The 18,974-nt window shown below is 37.4% G+C and overlaps 1 protein-coding gene across 1 annotated transcript in view; it reads left to right on the top strand.

Moving 5' to 3' along the window:
• Positions 1-473: 473 nt before the first annotated feature.
• Positions 474-18,974, top strand: part of LOC131157016 (uncharacterized protein At4g10930) — a 49,825-nt gene continuing 31,324 nt past the window's right edge. The window contains exons 1-3 of the mRNA XM_058110840.1: positions 474-649; positions 998-1,071; positions 7,952-8,037. Of these exons, the coding sequence (XP_057966823.1) occupies positions 592-649; positions 998-1,071; positions 7,952-8,037 (218 nt within the window). The 5' untranslated portion in view covers positions 474-591. The remainder of the gene's footprint in view (positions 650-997; positions 1,072-7,951; positions 8,038-18,974) is intronic.

The following is an 18,974-nucleotide window of genomic DNA, read 5'->3' as shown; positions in this document are numbered from 1 at the left end:
ATAATATTTTATTACAATTTTGTATTTTCTAAGTTGATGAAGTTAGATTAATATATTTTTGTCTTGATTTAATTGACAATTAATGTCACTAAAAACACACAAGAAATATATTTAAATATTTTCGTATTGTATGTGTTTTAAAGATATTATTTAATAAAATTATTTATTTCAGATATACCTTTTCTATACACCTTTAGTAATAAAATTATATTTATATTCAAGTTTCATTTTATAATTATATATTGTTGTAATTTTATATTGTTAACATTGATCTAAATTGATTTTTTAACTTGATCTGTATGTAATTTTTTTCATATTATCCTACCGCGAAGCCGTATAGTCTTTCTAGTTAAAACATTAAAATTAAAACTAATAATATTTTAAATAATAAAATTTTTTAAGATTTAATTATTAAAATATTTTCAAATATTAATTATTTTTTAAATAATTATTAACTATCACCGGTTTAAGTCACCGTTCAGGCGAGCAATTCAGGGTGGCTTTGCTCCCTTAGGACTCGGCATGTAGTGTGAACAACTTGAGCGCGGGCAAACGCAGCCTTAATCGTCGAAATCGCGAACCCCTCAAAACATGGCTTCTCCTTCGGCGCCACTCTCCCCGGCGAAGACAGGCTGGCGATCTTTCTCAGGTTCATTTGAAATTTTGAATCGCTTCCTCTATATCTTAATTTCTTATTGAGTTGTTATTATCTGAGTCCTCAATAGATTGATCTTTAGACGTATTGAATCTGACATTTTCGAAGCTGAAACTAAACAGTTCAAAGCACCGAAAATAACCTGTAGTAAATTACGAAATAAAATTGTTAGAACCCTAGATATATCGTAGCAGCGAAATTTGGTACTGATAAAAATGAGTTCAGTTCAATTGGATTTTATTCTTTTATTCATCTTTTGCTGTTGAAGCACTTTATCTTTAGAAAGAAAAAAATTAGTGTTGTGTATAGTTTTCTCATCAGCTTATGGACATTGAAATTTAGATGACACTATGGAAGTAGAATCAACTGGAAATTCGGTCCCAGAAGAAGATACTCTTGAAGTTGATGATGAAAATGTAAGTCTTAAGTTTAATTTTTCTTGTATGTTACCGACTACTCAGTTTTTGAATTTATTATAATTATAATAGTTTTTGAATTTGCAATATTACTCAAGATATAGTATTTAAATCTGTTGTAATAATGGATCGGATAAATAGGATGCACAGTGGAATAAATATGCAACAAGCAAATCAAACTCAATCAGAAAACATGAAATAACAAGTACAACAACAAGATGTACGTGGTTCGGAAAAGACTACATTCACGGGAGCAATCAACACAAAAATTTCATTAAGAAATTTAAGAATACACAATACACTTCACAAAGATCTCTCTTATGTCTCACAATACCCTCAGATAGAGATAAATTGATTTTCTTTGGAGGTTTTCCTCCAATTACCCAACCACCCCAACGTTCAAATTCAAAATTTGAATTTATTCTCGCAGCTCAGGCGCACTCGTTGACGAGAGCAAAGGATTCATCGACGAGTCAAAGAAGCCCACTCGTCAACTAGTCTATCCTCTCGTCGTCGAGTCTTCTACTCTGAGATTTTCTGACTCTCGGTATCTACTCGTCGACGAGCACAAGGCACTTGAAGACGAGTCCCTGCTGTTTTGCCTCTTCATGTTTTTCTTCCTTCTTTGTTTACGAATTCCAAAGTATAAAAGCCACACCATAAACAATAATCTCCACCTTGGCGATTATACGCCCCTTAGGAGAATTCGAAAAATATAACTGACTGCTATACCTTGAACTTGGTGCGCTCGGTTGGGACCACCTCCCTTCTAACATGTGGAGACATGCCCCAAGTCCAAGCAACACCGCTTGAACTTGCCGATAGCAGTTTCAGCTTCTACCATCAACCCCGATTCAGTTGTAGATTCAACACCTGAAAACTTTGCCCTAGGCTCCCAATTAGACCTTTCCACAACAATACTCACAAAAGCTGCTACAAGTCTTATATTATCAAAGCCCCCTGCATAATCTTCAACAAAGCTAACAACTAGCGGTCCACTCTGTTGCCTGCTGAAACACTCCATTACACAATCATGGAGAACCTTGGACATATTCCGGACATCACAGCCCGTCTTTGAGTATTGAACGGTAGACATTATACAACGATTCTCCACAGAACCTCCCTGAGATGGCAAACAAAGTCTCCCTGCGGTTTTGTTCACAAAGCCATCCTGAGATAACACCAATCTCCTTGCAGCTCTGTCCGTGCGAATCAGCAAATCAAGACCCATCTTGGCCTTACCCAACATATATATGTCAAAAACTTTCAGCAGAGTTCCCAATTGATTAGTCTCACTTAAAGCATTTCTAGCCAATAACATGTTACTCACACACAACAAATACATTACTCCACGACATCCTATCACCCTCTTCCAAATTTGAAGTCTCACCAATTTATACCTGAATGGTGGTCTGATAGTGCACATGGACCCACTGTGATCCTCCTGCTGATCTCTCAAGCTGAAACTCCTTGCAATATGATTGATATCAACTTTGCCCCGAGTTTGTTGCTCCACCTGCATCACATGCCCATTCATACCGTGATACTGTTGACCCGAGATGGAACTCCCCACATTTCTTCCTTGAATTCCTAACTCCACCTGAATAACATGATTGCTGCTGTCGCCGCATTTTGGCATTTGTTTCTCTTTCTTTACCTGAATATGCTGCCCCATGGCTTTATCACCAAAAGCCATGTCCTCGATCACCCCTTTGTTTGCCATTTGATCACCCAGCTTGTACCCACCTTTCTTATAACCCAGAAAGATGTATTGTCTGGACATAACACCAAGTCTAGATTCTCCATCACTAGAATAGTGCACTAGTGGACATCCACTCACAATTGAGTAGTCTACCGCAAAACTTGCCCACAATTCACTTGCAACTTTCCCATATAGCGATACCTTTGGCGATTAGTCACACGAGAAACGCGCCCTACTCACTGACTTTCTTCAAGAAGTACCCTACAAGCTCTGCATATGATTTGCCTTGCTCACAAAACTCCTTGAACAAAACCAGCGTACTTATTCCCAATGGCTGACACGAGGATTTCTCTCTTGGTTTGGTACTCGACCTCAACCACAACACCTCAACATCAGGCTTGTGCCACATGAGATAAATCAAGACCTTCCGTGATACATTCACGAAAAACATATGTCTATCCTTTAATGCTATTATCATCGGTCCCCAAACATTTGAATACATGTAGTCATCCATATGCTTCAACTGCATATGCCACAAAGTATCTGATTCAGATTCAACAATTTTAGCTCCACCTACAACGATAACACCCTGCAGTACATAGATATTTTCCGCTATCTTTTCTCCTTTCATCACAATTGAGTCGCCTTCACACACTTTCATTTCTCTACTTTCAGACTTGTAACAAAATCCATTACAGTTTAAAATACCCAATGAAATAACATTTTTTCCTAGGCCCTCAACATGCCTTACATCACATATGGTTTTTACAACACCATCATACATTTTGATTCTGACATTTCCAATGCCAAGTATTTTGCATGAAATATTATTTCCCATCAAAACACAACCAGTATTGACTGACCTGTAGGTGTCAAACCATTTTCTATTTGCTGTCATGTGATAAGAGCATTCGGTATTTAGGATCCAAGAATCATCCATGAGACACTCCGAACTTGATGAAATACATAGCATATCCCCATCACTGCACTTTGAATCTTCTTCCACTACATTTGCAGATTCTGACGGACCTTGCTGATTTTCAGAATTCCCTTTCTTCCACTCCAGACATTCCGGTCTTATGTGCCCAATTTTACCGTACTTAAAACATTTCACTTCCTCCTTCTTCTTCCTGGACTGCAATGGAGATTTGCTTTAGGACTTATGTCTCCCATGTTCTTGATTACTTTTCACGACAAGTCCTTCACCATGTGAAGCTTCATTGCTAATCATTTTTCTTTGATGAAAACCAACCAATGCACTTGTCACATTTTCCAAATTCAGGCTATCCTTGTCCCATGTAAGAGTTGTAACCAAATTCTCATAAGTTTGAGATGTAGGTAGGGAATTAAATAGCATCAATGCTTTGCATTCCTCCTCGAACTTTACATCAACATGTGCCAAATCACTCACAATTTGATTGAAAGTGTTGATATGTTGGTTCAAATCTAAACCCTCAACCATCTTAAGCCAATATAACCTTTGCTTAAGAAAAAGTTTATTCAACAAAGATTTAGATATATACCGGTTTTCTAACTTTCGCCACATAGTCGCTGGAGAATCCTCCTCCATCACATGATAGAGAACTTCGTCGGCCAAACACAAGCGTATTGTAGAAACTGTTGCTTCCAATTCTCCCCATGTTGCCTCATCCATTCCAACCAGTTGAACGCCACGTAGAGCCTTAGCCATTCCTTGTTGCACAAGTATATCCTTTACTCTCCTCTGCCATAAACCAAAGTTCTTGGTTCCATCAAATTTGACGAAGTCAAATCTTGCAGAAGATGATCCCGAAGCCATATCAACAATCGCTCTGATACCAATTTATTTTAATAATGGATCGGATAAGTAAGATGCGCAGCAGAATAAATATGTCAAACTCAACCAGAAAACATGAAATAATAAGCACAACAACAAGATGTACGTGGTTTGGCAAAGCCTATATCCAGAAAGCAATCGGCACAAAAATTTCACTAAGAAATTTGAGAATACACAATACACTTCACAAAGATCTCTCTCATGTCTCACAATACTCTCAGATAGGGATAAATAGACTTTCTTCGGAGGTTTCCCTCCAATTACCCAACCACCCCAACGTTCAAATTCAAAATTTGAATTTCTTCTCGCAGCCCACGCGCACTCGTCGACGAGAACAGGGGATTTGTCGACGAGTCAAAGAAGCCCACTCGTCGACTAGTCTATCCTCTCGTTGATGAGTCTTCTGCTCTGAGATTTTCTAATTCTTGGTATCTACTCGTCGACGAGCACAGGGCACTCATCGACGAGTCCCTGCTGTTTTGCCTCTTCATGTTTTTCTTCCTTCTTTGTTTACGAACTCCAAAATATAAGAGCCATACCATAAACAACAAAATCATCAATTTTGATGCAAGCGGAATGCTTGGAAGCTGATTTTTTGCTTCCTGTGTTACTTTCTGCAGCTCTATGCTGTAGCACCATTCTATTTTATTGAGTTATGAGACTAGGAATGGCATAATATTGATTGCCTCTATGACACTTGCTTTAGCTGCTGCTATATGAGTTAGTTCTTTTGAGGAAAAAGCTCTTTTATTTTGTTGGGATGTCATTCCAGCCATCACTGAGTGGTTGTTTGGTATAAATGTCAAAAATTATGAAAATTAGTATAGAAATGAAAACTAAAAATTAGAAATAGAAACTAAAAACTGAAAATTGGCACTTGTTAGGCTATATTCCCAAAAGGCCAATGTTAAAACAAATTAAAAAACAAACGCAAGCTCTTTTATGTACTTGGATCAAATAAAAATTAATTATCACACTGTCATTCAATCACCATAAAATTTATCTGGTATGAAGCAATTTGATGGTACTACACTAGTACCATCAAAATTTAATAAATTAAATATTAGAAATTATTCTAAGTCCTGAACCAATTAAAATATGACTAGAATACTGAAAATGTGAAAGAATTGAAATTAAAATATGTTATCTTGGGAAGAATTCTATCTGTATATGAAGGTTAAAAAATGGTGAAAATATTTTTTGAATAATTTATTATGTTTAAATTCTGGCATGAAAAAGGATAGGGGTCGGTCTAGAATAACTTGGAATGAGATAGTGAAGAAGAATTTAATAGCTCTTAATCTAATGGAGGAAAATGCCCTCGATGGGGTGAATTGGCAGAAAAGGATTCTTGTAGCCGACCCCACCTAGTGGGACTTAAGCGTTGTTGTTGTTGCATGTTTAAATTTTTTATAAAATTTAGAGATATTCAATTTTAATTTTATTTTAAAGTCACTTGAATATTTTATTTTCATTTTTCTTTATTAGATGAATTTTGTGCACAATGATTTAATATTTTAGAACAATGATTTAATTCAAAAGTGTCAATTCTAGATATTGAAGTGTTCTGGCAGCATCTTGCAATCAGAAGTAAAAACTTGAAAATCTGGCAAACTGATCACGGAAACTAAAAACTAGCAAAGCAAGCAAAAGCATTGTTCCCTCTTGTTTCTTCGTTGTACTACAATGAAAGCTATAAATGAGAACATAACATAGCGAACAGGCACTTAGATTACTTCAGACTCCTGTCTTGTACATAATTTTTTTCCCTCAAATTGAGGATGAATTTCAGTAAACAATGTGAAAAGGAAGGTGGTTTAATGGAGAAACCCTTTTTTTGGGGGAACCCAGAAAATTAGAACAACTCATTTGGAAGCTGCATATCATAAGTATGGGAAGCAATGAAACAGCTTCAGGAATAAAACTTCTCAAGCAAATAATATGAACATTTTTTTCCCTTAACTTATCTTTGCCTAAGAAATCATTTGGGTGTTTATCGACCTATATGATTTTTTTGTGTGGATAAACTAAGAATTATATTAAAGTAGGAAAGGAGTACAAGAAAGAGAAGGAAAAAAAAAAACCAGGGAGAATAAGGTATATTCCATTACAAAAGGAAAACAACTAAAAAAATAAAAAAATAAAAACAAATACAAGACAATTCTAATAAAGTAATGTGAACCAATGCCATTGCAAGTCTTCATCATGATGAAAGAATCAATTGGCCAAGCACCAAGAAGGCGCAAGGAAGACCACTCTGCTCCAAAGCATATATTGGAAGTGGCAACCCCTTTTTAAAGATTCTAGCATTTCTTTCCAACCAAATGCACAAATAATAGCCAGAAGAGGGCAAGGCCACAAGACTCTGCTGACATAATAGTACTAGAAATCTCCAAAGAAGCAGGGAACACCCGTTTTCACCAAATATCAGCAAATCATTCCAAAGAATCCAAGAGAATCGACTATGTAAAAACAATTGAGAGCAATTTTCCCCTTTCCTAAAGCGAAGGACCCAAACATTGGGAGACAGGATTAGGGCCTTGTTAGGTGTCCAAGAAAAGGCCTTGATCTTTGAAGGAACTTTAGATTTCCAATTCCAGGTTAAAGAATAAAGGGCAAAGGGTCTAACGTTAGGGTTATGGTTCAAATGAGAAATGAAATATTAGCACGAGAAAATCCCTGAGGAATTTAAAGTCTAACCACGCTTATCACTTCCCAATGGGACATGAAAAAGTCAAGCACCGTAGTCAAAGAAGCAAGCTCATTTGTTTCTCTCTCATTGAGACTCCTCCCAAATGAAAACCCCAAGAATGGCTATCCTTTTTCAAAATGTGGAAGGCAACAATAGGGGGCAATAGGAGGCTCATGAAGAGTAGACAGCTGAAAAATAGCCAAAGGCACACCCCACTCTGATGATCATCCCAAAATTGAATTCTTTCTGTGTTACCCACTCTATAACGAACATTAGGAAAGAAAGAATGATAGATCTGATACACAAATTCCCAAGGACTCTAGTCAATAAATATCAACTACCACATTAGCATTCCACCCATTTGATAAAAGTCCAATTCACTACAAATTACTTTGTGCCAAAGAGAGTTAGGTTCTAAAGGAAAATGCCATAAGGACTTCCTCACCAAGGAAATGTTTTTAGACACCAAGTTACCTAGACCCAGATCTCCCTCCGTTTTAGACATACTCAAAATGGTCCATGCTATGGAATGATCTCCATGTCTTAATATCAAGAAAAATCAAATTATTGAGATCTTCGATCATTATTGTACTACATAGTGAAATAGAAGCTTTAGTTTATATTGGTTGATTTTTGTTTCATCAATCTATTTATTTTTCATAATGTGTAGGATGGTTCTCCATTTGAAGGTGAAAAGTGTGGGATATGCATGGAAATTATTATTGATAGAGGGGTTCTTGATTGCTGTGAGCACTGGTATGCCCTTGTATATTCTCTCTCTCTCTTTCTCCATGTCCATATGTGTGTGTATTTGTGCGTGCGTGAATTCTTCCTCAATGTGTCTCCATAATCATATTCATTTTAACTTGAAACAAGCAGTTGGTGTTGACTTAAGTTGTTTATGGTGGTTTAATTTATGTTTCCTTTTACTTTTCAATGTGGTCCTAGTAGGGGGAGAAGACATATTGTTTCTAAATTTTGATATGAAGTGGAAACAACACATTGCATTTTTTGGTATCATTTATAGTTGTATTAAATTGACTGTCCATTTAAATTTTTGCATTTTTTTTTTCTACAAGAATCTTCTGCCGAGCAGAATCACTATGAAGTAAGACAGTTCTAAGTAGCCCTAGTCGTACGGTTGACCCTCTTTGTAGCACACACACAATATCACTATCTATGGGAAGAATTGAATTTACCAAGCATGAACATCACAAACATATTCTAATGATCACAAGTTGTTGAGATTTTGAAAACATATATGATTTGGTTTAAAAGCCCTTAGTTGATAATTTCATTCAAGTAATCAAGTTCACTTTAAAATGTTTTATATTGGAAGTCTTAGATCACAAGTCCTAGCGTACAAATCAAGTAACCCTAAGCATGGTACTAGCAAACATGTTCATGTTGAAAATCTAGGAAGATTCAAAGAGAATGAATAAGGTTTTTCAATCAAGGATTCGGGTAGAGTTGCAAGATTTACAAGGTACTTTTAGGGGCTGTTTTAGATAGTCACAAACAAGGAATTGAAACGAGCTTATCAATTGGTTCGGAATGACAAACACCAAGACACACGAGTACTCGATCACACCACAAACAAGCTTGTTGATCCTTAGGAATCTTGGGACAAGAATGAAGCTTGAGGAAGGTTGTGGCTGTGAGCTGTGAAAGAGAAGTGGGCGTGTAGTGTTGATGATGACGTTGATGTTGTCCTGGTTTCTCACCACCCAATCTTCGGGGAAACGGAATGTAGCCTCACACTACTCACTCACAAGGAGAGGAACATGATTCACAAAGCAAAGGCTTCCTTTTCAATTGATAATGCAAAGATACCTTTTACGATACAAGTGATGACATATTTGTAGCCTTACATGAGCATGCACATGACTTGCACATGGCTTCTTAAGATATTAAAAAAAATACAAAAGTAAAATAAAACATTTAAAACATAGGTAATGAGGTTCCTAGGAAATAGTTTGTCATAGGAAATAGGTGCCTAGGAACTAGAATAATTATGATAGTGGGGTCTAGGAACTTAAAATGACATAAATGCTTCTTGAAAAAAACAAGACTCTTTGACTTGCAAGTTGTCATGCTTCTTGAAAAACCAAGACTCTTTGATTTGCAAGTTGTCGTCCTCTTTCCAAGCTAGCTTCCAAGAGAAGCATCAATTGCTGTAAATAAAGTTCACATCCAATGGTGGACTTTGGGTGGTTGTTCACGTGTCACAATATTTGTGAAAGATACTCAAGCTGCATGTTGATCCACATCATCTCTCCTCGACCGAAAAGAATTCTCCTTTGGACAATTATGTCGAAAGTACTCTGTATACAGCTCCAGGTTGAGATGAAGGATATCATCTTTAAGAATCCAATTGCTTTTTGATGGTGGCTTCCCTTTCCATTTGACCAGAAACTTTTGGTACGTTCTAGCTCGTGTGTTTGTTGTTTTTACATCTAGAATATCTTAATTTGCTCGAGTTTGTTTGGTGGGACTAATGGTGGTGGTAAAGGTAAATTTGGCTTTTTGGTGCAACTGGAGTTATGAATAGAGTAGGTTCATCTGCAAGGTTAGTAGGGCTAGGTTAGAAGCAAAAGAATTAGCTTCCAGAAAAGGTGTTAGATCTTCAACATTAAAAACATTGCCTATATTAAAATCATCAGGAATATCTAACATGTAAGCATTAGAACTTATTTTTTTGAGAACTTTGAATGGTCCCATCTTTTTGGCATGAAACTTTCTTATCTTTCCTAAAGGGATTCGTTCTGGGCGAATTTGAACCATAACCATATCACCTTATGAAAATTCCTGTAATCTGCGATGTATATCAGCAATAGATTTATAATGCTCATTGCTTAAATTAATTTTCATTCTTATTTGAGAGTGTAAATCATGTATGTGCTTTGCAAATGTATTAGCCTGCTCACTCACTCTAGACTCAAGTGGTAATGGAATGAGATCTACAGGCTTCCTATGACTATATCCTATAATAACCTGAAATGAGCTAAGTCTTGTGGTCCTATTCATTGAACTATTGAATGCAAACTTGGCCCTAGGAAGGCATAAGTCCCAAGCTGTGATGTTCTCACCTACCAAACATCTCAATAGGTCCCCAAGGCTCCTATTTACCACTTCAGTCTGTCCATCAGTCTGTTTGGGATATGCACTAGAAAATTTGAGCTTGGTACCTAGTAATGCCCATAAGGTTTTCCAAAAGTAGCTCACAAACTTCACATCCCTATTAGAAGCAATGGTTTTGGGAAGACCATGAAGTCTCACTACTTCCCTGAAAAATATAGTGGCAATCCTGTAGGCATCATGTGTTTTATTGCATGCAATAAAATGTGACATTTTTGAAAATCAGTCCACAACAACAAGCACTAAATCATTTCCCCTGGAAGTCCCGAGGAGACCTAACACAAAGTCCATACTGATATCCTGCCATAGAATGTGTGGCATGGGCAAAGGGGTATATAATCTTGAGTTCTGTTTCCTACCCTTCGTTGTTTGACAAGTACGACATTATAAAACAATCCTAGCAACATCTCTCTTTGGACTAGGCCAGTAGAACCTATCACAGTCTAGCTCCTCTAAAAAGAAATCCATCATGAATCACAAAGTTTGGGTGAGATCTAGGAACTCCCTGTAGCAAATCAGAAAAGATATCACAGAAGTCTTTACACTGAGAGTACTATTGCTTGATGCTATTGAAGTCAATAACTTTCACATGAAGAGTTTGTATGGTGGCTACAACTCAGCTCAAAGCATCAACAACCTTGTTCTCAACAGCAGCTCAGTGTTTGAGTACAAAGGTGTATTGCTGTATGTACTCGACCCATTTCATATGTCTATGCCCTAGCTTCTTTTGAGTATGTAAATACCAAAGGGCCTGGTGGTTTGAGTACGGGACAAACTCTTGAGGAAGGAGGTAGTGTCTCTAGTGTCGCAGTGACTGTACTACAACATAAAATTTCCTGTCATATGTAGAATACCGCTGTTTTGCCTCATTCAACTTCTCACTAAAGAAGGCTATAGGGTGTCCCTCTTGACTAAGTACTCCTCCAACGCCTACACCTAAGGCATCACATGCAACCTCAAATAATTTCTGAAAATCTAGAAGGTGTAGCAATGGTGCCTTAGTCATCAAATCTTTTATATCCAAAAAGGCTTTTGTCGCTGATTTCGACCATGTAAATTATCCTTTCTTGAGGCAGTTTGTAATGGGGGCCATGATGATGCTAAAGTTCCTAATGAACCTCCTGTAGAATGTAGCTAACCCATGAAAACTCCTCGCATCATGTATGTTCCGCGAAGTAGGCCAATCTCTAATGGCTTTGACCTTATTAGGGTCAACAGAAGCGCTATGCTCAGACACAACAAAACCAAGGAAGATGATGTGTAGTCATGAAAGTACACTTCTTTAAATTGACATACAACTTTTGCTCCTTCAAAACCTCAAACACTCTCCTCAAATGGACAAGGTTCTCCTTCCTAGTTTGGCTATAGATTAATATATCATCAAAATAGACTACAAGGAAGTGTCCAATGAAAGACCTTAATACCTGAGTCATAACTCTCATGAAAGTGCTCGGTGCGTTAGTTAGCCCAAATGGCATGACTAACCACTTATATAACCCATCCTTCGTCTTGAAGGCAGTTTTCCACTCATCTTCCTATGATCCTAATTTGATGGTACCCACTTTTAAGGTCTATCTTTGAAAAAATCTTGGATCCTACCATCTAATCAAGCATATTGTCTAGTCTAGGTATGGGAGACCTATACTTGACGGTGGTCTTGTTGATTGCTCTACTATCGATGCACATCCTCCAAGTGCCATCTTTCTTGCGAGTGAGGAGAGCAGGGCAGACACATGGACTCATGCTCTCTTGAATAAAGCCCTTTTCCCTCAGTTCATTCACTTGTTTCATCAACTCATGTTCTCTTGGGTTCATTCTATAATGTAGTAAATTAAGCAAAGATGAACCAGGAACAAGGTCAATGACATGTTGAATGTCTCTTATGAGAGGTAACTCACTAGGTGGCTCAGAGATGACATCCTTAAACTCGGAAAGTATGGGTGATACTTCTAGTGGTGTTTTATGCTCAGGAAGGGATGCCTCAGTCTCCCTAATAACAACCACATACACTACCTGTGTATCTTGACTCTCATGCTCAAACTGCTTTTTACTCATGATATTTAATGATTTTCCACTAGTTTTGTCTTTTCCTTCTTCTTTTTCTCACCTTTCGGCTCTAGTGGACTCAAAACAATTCTCTTGCTATTACACCTAAAGGTATAAGTGTTGACATGCCCATTATGTGAGACATCCAAATCATACAACCAAGGTCGTCCTAACAAAATATGGGCAACGTCCACGAGAAGGACATCGCACCAAATCTTGTCCTCATAATCACCAATCTTAATGGGGACTAGGCATCTATGACTCATGGCCATGGCAGTGGCATCAACCCAAGCTACCTTATACGGTTGTGGGTGTGGCTCAACTTTCAATCCCAACTTCTCAAGCTGCGGATTTAGACACAACATTCATTGAGTTACCACCATCTATGATCATCTTGCAACTTTTACTCCCACACTTGATGTAAGTATGGAAAATAGAAATGCGACGCCAGTCCTCCTGATCCTTAGGGAATGATCATAATGCGTCTCATCACACTCAACTGGGCACTCTCATCTAGCTCACTTGACAACTCATCCTTACTAGATACAACTTCAAGAACATATACTTGATCATCCTCAGGCTCGTCCTCACCATCTTCCCTATCAAGTGCCAAGTTCCTGGTGGGACATTGTTTGGTAAAGTGTCCTTGTTTATGACATTTGAAACACACTGCATTGCCAGAACTCTGGCGAGAGTATCCAGTCATGGGTGCTTTTCCCTTGTCCATAGGCTGCTGGATTGTGGGATTGCTCCCTTGGGAGGTGACTTGACCTAATTGCGCTTGAAACGCCCTGAACCCTTAAACCCGGGTCCGGTGCGTTATACCTGATCATATCCTCATAAATCATATTCCAAAACATACGCAGCGGAAAAACATGACCATAATCTCCATATAACATAATACCAGAGTTTACTAATTCTAACTATAATCTATAATAAATCATCCAACACCTGTATTTCCATAATTACACATATCTCCAAAACATTACAGTATGTTCACAACTTTCTTTTCTCCACAGACTTAAAATATAAGGACGCAAAACATAAATATTTGCATCTCATAATTAACATAGAAATATACCATTTTCTTTTACTATTTCCCAATAATGTTATAGAACCTCGAGCTCTCTAAGTTCGATCTCGATGAAATCCTGAAAAAAAAAGATAAATTTATATTCGGGTGAGACACATCTCAGTAAAGGAAGAAACCATATATTAAAGCAGTGTGTGGCTAACATGAGTTTATATATAACATAATATTTAACATTTGAAAATCCTTAACATAATTTTCAAAATCATTCCCTGATCCTAATCAAACACATGCAAATGTTTAACCCACGAGATTACCCGACGATAGGGGTAATTACCCGCCCATACAAGTAGCACCCCTCTGCTCTGATACTTAGGCAACCCAAAGGTCGCAGCTAAAGCATACCAGGGCACTCACCTTACTCAGTAAGCCCTCAAGTGATAAATTAATCTCGTACTCACACCGTTCAACAATAGCTTACCGGCAAAGGCCCTGAGGATAGGAAAATCTACCCGCCCATACAAGTAGGTTCCCTTTGCCCTAGTAAGTTATGCGGCTACTGCCACATTTGTAGCTACTAGTGCACTCGCCTTACTCAGCAAGCCCTCAGGCGAAAGGTACGCCTCGCTCAATCGTAACATGTTCTACGTACATACATACTTCTAATATCATATTACATCATTCTTTTATATCATTATTCAATTATACACATCTGTTCATATTCATGGCTTAACATTGCATTACATTTCACTTTAAGTGACTCTTTCCCATTTTACATTGTTCACATTTCACATTTCATTTCCATTCCATTCATTTCCCTTTTCATTTTATTTTCATTTCATACTCATTTTTATTTTAATTCATAAATACTCGGCATTTTTCCAGCCGTGGTTGGTTAGCTTCGGCATCCTTTCAACCAAGGTCGGCATCTTTTCAGCCGTGATTGGTTAGCTTCGGCATCCTTTCAGCTGTGGTCGGCATCTTTTTAGCCGTGATTGGTTAGCTTCGGCATCCTTTCAGCCGTGTTCGGCATCCTTTCAGCCGTGGTCAGCATCTTTTCAGCCGTGATTTGTTAGCTTCGGCATCCTTTCAGCCGTGGTCGGCATCTTTTCAGCAGTGATTGGTTAGCTTCGGCATCCTTTCAGCCGTGGTTGGCATCTTTTCAGTCGTGATTGGTTAGTTTCGACATCCTTTCAGCCGTGGTCGGCATCTTTTCAGCTGTGGTTTGTTAGTTTCGGCATCCTTTCAGCCGTGGTCGGCATCTTTTCAGCCGTGATTGATTCCATAATTGCATTAACACTCACATGCAACATAATTCATATATCATTTTCATATTCAGTTCATTTTCTGTATATCTTGCATCTCGTATATATAACATAATTTCACACAAAATTCTATTTTTCTTATGCCACACAATTTAATAGTAAAATTCATACACTGCCTGTAAAATAAGCCAACCAATATTTAATGTTTATATATTAAAAATACCTTTCATGTCTTACATAAATATTTTGAAAATATTTTTCCACTTTCATGAGTTCATTTTCACACATACATATCTAATAAACAGTCTTGAACTCGAAAAAAATATAATTTAAACAGTTGGCATTTTACTCATACTGAAACATATACACGTACATATAACAGTTTATTTTTCCATTAAATTCATAAAAATTCTGATTTAATATATATTTTTCCCCTTACTTGGTTTCTTGAACTATGCCAACAGGGATTTTGAAAAATACATGCGGCGCTTATCCAGACCCTGAAATTAAATTCCTAGTTCCAATAAATTATTCATGAATAAAATATTAATTTAATACTTCCTAGGGCCATAATTCCTAAATAAATAATAATATCCTTAAATTTAGCCAAATTCTCAAATCCCACTCTCGCTTTGGAGTAGAGCCTTGTAAATCCCAATTGACAAATTATCTACGTCAAAATGACGGTGACGACGATTAGGACCCCGTGGTGGTGTCCGTTCGTCGATTTAACCATATATTAACGGCAAAATTGAGAAAATGGGGAAAAATTACCTTTCCCTAGGAGTAGTGCCTAAGCCGTTCCCATGAAAAATCTGCTCTAATAGAAATGTCTGCAGCCGAACCAGGATTCTAACGGCACCTTCCGTTTCCCGATCCGTCGCAAACTCGCCGAGTAATTGAGAGAAGGAGAGAGACGGAGACGAAGTGCAGGAATATTTCAGGGGGGGGGTGCTCCAGCTTCTTCTTTCTTCTTCTTCTTTCTTCTCCTTCTTCTTTCTTCTTCTTATCTTCTTTCAGTTTACTTTATCTATATATATATATATAACTTTACTTATACTTATCATATATATACATATTATATATTACTTTAACTTATATATATATATATTAACTTATTTACATATATATATATATCTTATTTTAATTTTTTTTTTATAACTCCAATGCAATAATTTTTAATTTAACAACTAGTTATTTAATTATTTAATTTATCTTAATTTAATTTAATTTCTTTAAATTTTTATTTTTTTATTTAATTTTTTTTGTCTTTTTCCCACGTCATTCCTTTTATTTATTTATCTGTTATTTTATTTATATTTTTTTTTCTAATTATTTTAATCCTTTTAAATTTTCGGGTCTTTACAGCGCTGGTTGGGACTTGTCATAACTCTATACCTTTCGGTATGGCTCATTTGAAGAGGCACCAAACCGTTTTCCCATGGGCCCTTTATTCATTTTCTCAAAGTCATGAGCTAAATTATATGCCTGTTCAAGGGACTCAATGTGATGGGGAAACAGTTCTATCCTCAATTCAGGCTTTAATCCTATGTGAAATCGAGAGATTTGCTAACTAACGGTCTCATAGACACCACATCTTATAGACAACTCATCAAATTGACTCATGTTCTCTGACACGGTCGTGCTACCCTGATGCAAACTGTAGAGCTGATCCATAAGGCGCTCTCTATAGCTAAGGGGTACATACTTCTCTCTCAACCTATCCTTCATTAGGTCCCAATGCTCAATGGGCTTATGATCTAACCTCGCCTCTTGCCTCTCAACATTCAACCAATGGAGCAGACTTGCCTCGTCAACCTCATTTTTGCAAACTTAACTCGATTAGGGTCAATCATCCTATACCAATCAAAATAGGAATCTATCTCAGTCAACCAATCTTGGAAGACTTTAGGGTCCATCTGTCCATCATAGGTGGGGGCCTCTATCTTCATTTGTCTCATCACATCCTCGTAAGGATCACGATGGTCCCTACGGTAAGGTCTTCTACCTTGAAAGTCATCAACGTCATAGTCCTCATCACCCCAGTGTTGGGCATAGGGCTCAAGACGTGGGGGTCTTCTAACAAAGTCATCTTGGCGTTTCACTTGCCTTTGTGGAGGAAGAGGAGGTCTTTCTCTAGGAGGCATAGGTGGCTCTCGAGGCTTTTCTTCATCATTGTCTCGCTCAAGGGGCGGCTCTAAATTGTCTTGGGGTGGGTTATGGACTAGTTGGTCTTCCAGTCGATCTAGTCTTTGGCGGGTCTCAACTAGCTCTTGATTCAAGTCATGGACTTGATCTTGAAGCTCTCTCAACATCAGTCCTACGACCTCGGTAAGGATTCCCGGATTGAATAGACATCCTAGGGGTTAGGGAAGGATTTGGCCAACACTAGGGCAGCCCTTTGGAATGGTGTTTGGTCACACAAAGTAGGGTCAAATGTGAACCTAACCTAGGCTCTGGTACTAATATGATGTAGGATGGTTCTAAGTATCCCTAGTCCTACGGTTGACCCTCTTTGTAGCACACACACAATATCACAATCTATGGGAAGAATTGAATTAACCAAGCATGAACATCACAAACATATTCTAATGATCACAAGTTGTTGATATTTTTAAAACATATATGATTTGGTTTAAAAACCCTTAGTTGATAATTTCATTCAAGTAATCAAGTTCACTTTAAAATGTGTTATATTGGAAGTCTTAGATCACAAGTCCTAGCGTACAAATCAAATATCCCTAAGCATGGTACTAGCAAACATGTTCATGTTGAAAATCTAGGAAGATTCAAAGAGAATGAACAAGGTTTTTCAATCAAGGATTCGGGTAGAGTTTCAAGACTTGCAAGGTACTTTTAGGGGCTGTTTTAGATGGTCACAAACAAGGAATTGAAACGAGTTTACCAAAAGGTTTGGAATGACAAACACCAAGACACGCGAGTACTCAATCGCACCACGAACAAGCTTGTTGATCCTTAGGAATCTTGGGACAAGAATGAAGCTTAAGGAAGGTTGTGGCTGTGAGCTGTGAAAGAGGAGTGGGCGTGTAGTGTTGATGATGACGTTGATGTTGTTGTGGTCTCTCACCACCCAATCTCTGGGGAGACGGAACGTAGCCTCACACTACTCACTCACAAGGAGAGGAACAATATTCACAAAGCAAAGGCTTCGTTTTCAATTGATAATGCAAAGATACCTTTTACAATACAAGTGATGACAAATTTGTAACCTTACATGAGCGTGCACATGACTTGCACATGGCTTCTTAAGATATTAAAGAAAATACAAAAGTAAAATAAAACATTTAAAACATAGGTAATGAGGTTCCTATGAAATAGTTTGTAATAGGAAATAGGTGCCTAGGAATTAGAATAATTATGATAGTGGAGTCTAGGAACTTAAAATGAAATAAATGCTTCTTGAAAAAAACAAGACTCTTTGACTTGCCGGTTGTCATGCTTCTTGAAAAACCAAGACTCTTTGACTTGCAAGTTGTCATCCTCTTTCCAAGCTAGCTTCCAAGAGAAGCATCAATTGCTGCAAATAAAGTTCACATCCAATGGTGGACTTCGGGTGGTCGTCCACGTGTCATAGTATCCGCGAAAGATACTCGAGGTGCATGTTGATCCCCATCACACCGCTTTAATGATCTTGCTGCATATGTGCTGTACCGATCATTTATATGAAGTGGAAACAACACATTACATTTTTTGGTATTATTTACAGTTGTATTAAATTGACTGTCCATTTAATTTTTTGCATTTATTTTTCCAACAAGAATCTTATGCCGAGCAGAATCACCGCTTTAGTGATATGTGCTGTACTGATAATTTATTCTTATGCTTTCTAATTGATTTATTAAGCTACTTAGGAATTCATTGTACTTGGACACCTTTTGTAATATTTCTTTACATTATCAGGTGGCCATGCAAATTTAGCTTGTAACAACTTCTACCAAAATTTTGGCTATGTTTAGGAACTCTAGTTTTTAATATATTTTTTTCTAAAGATCTCCATCTTTATCGCTCTTCTTCTGGGCATAATGGTGTTATTTCCTTTTTTATTTATTCTGATTTCTAAAGTTGATTTGTCTTCCTTGAATTTATTTATTTATTTTTATTTTGTAGAACTCTTAGTGATAGAGAGGTGGAGGAGCTTTCTTTTTATTGATTTTGTTGGAGCATTATCGTCCTTCCTTTAGGAGGGATGGTCG

The sequence above is a fragment of the Malania oleifera genome, chromosome 6 (genome assembly GCF_029873635.1).
Source record: "Malania oleifera isolate guangnan ecotype guangnan chromosome 6, ASM2987363v1, whole genome shotgun sequence".
In the NCBI taxonomy this organism is placed as follows: domain Eukaryota; kingdom Viridiplantae; phylum Streptophyta; class Magnoliopsida; order Santalales; family Ximeniaceae; genus Malania; species Malania oleifera.
The sequence above is the reverse complement of the archived record's forward strand: the minus strand, read 5'-3'. Positions and strand labels throughout refer to the sequence as shown.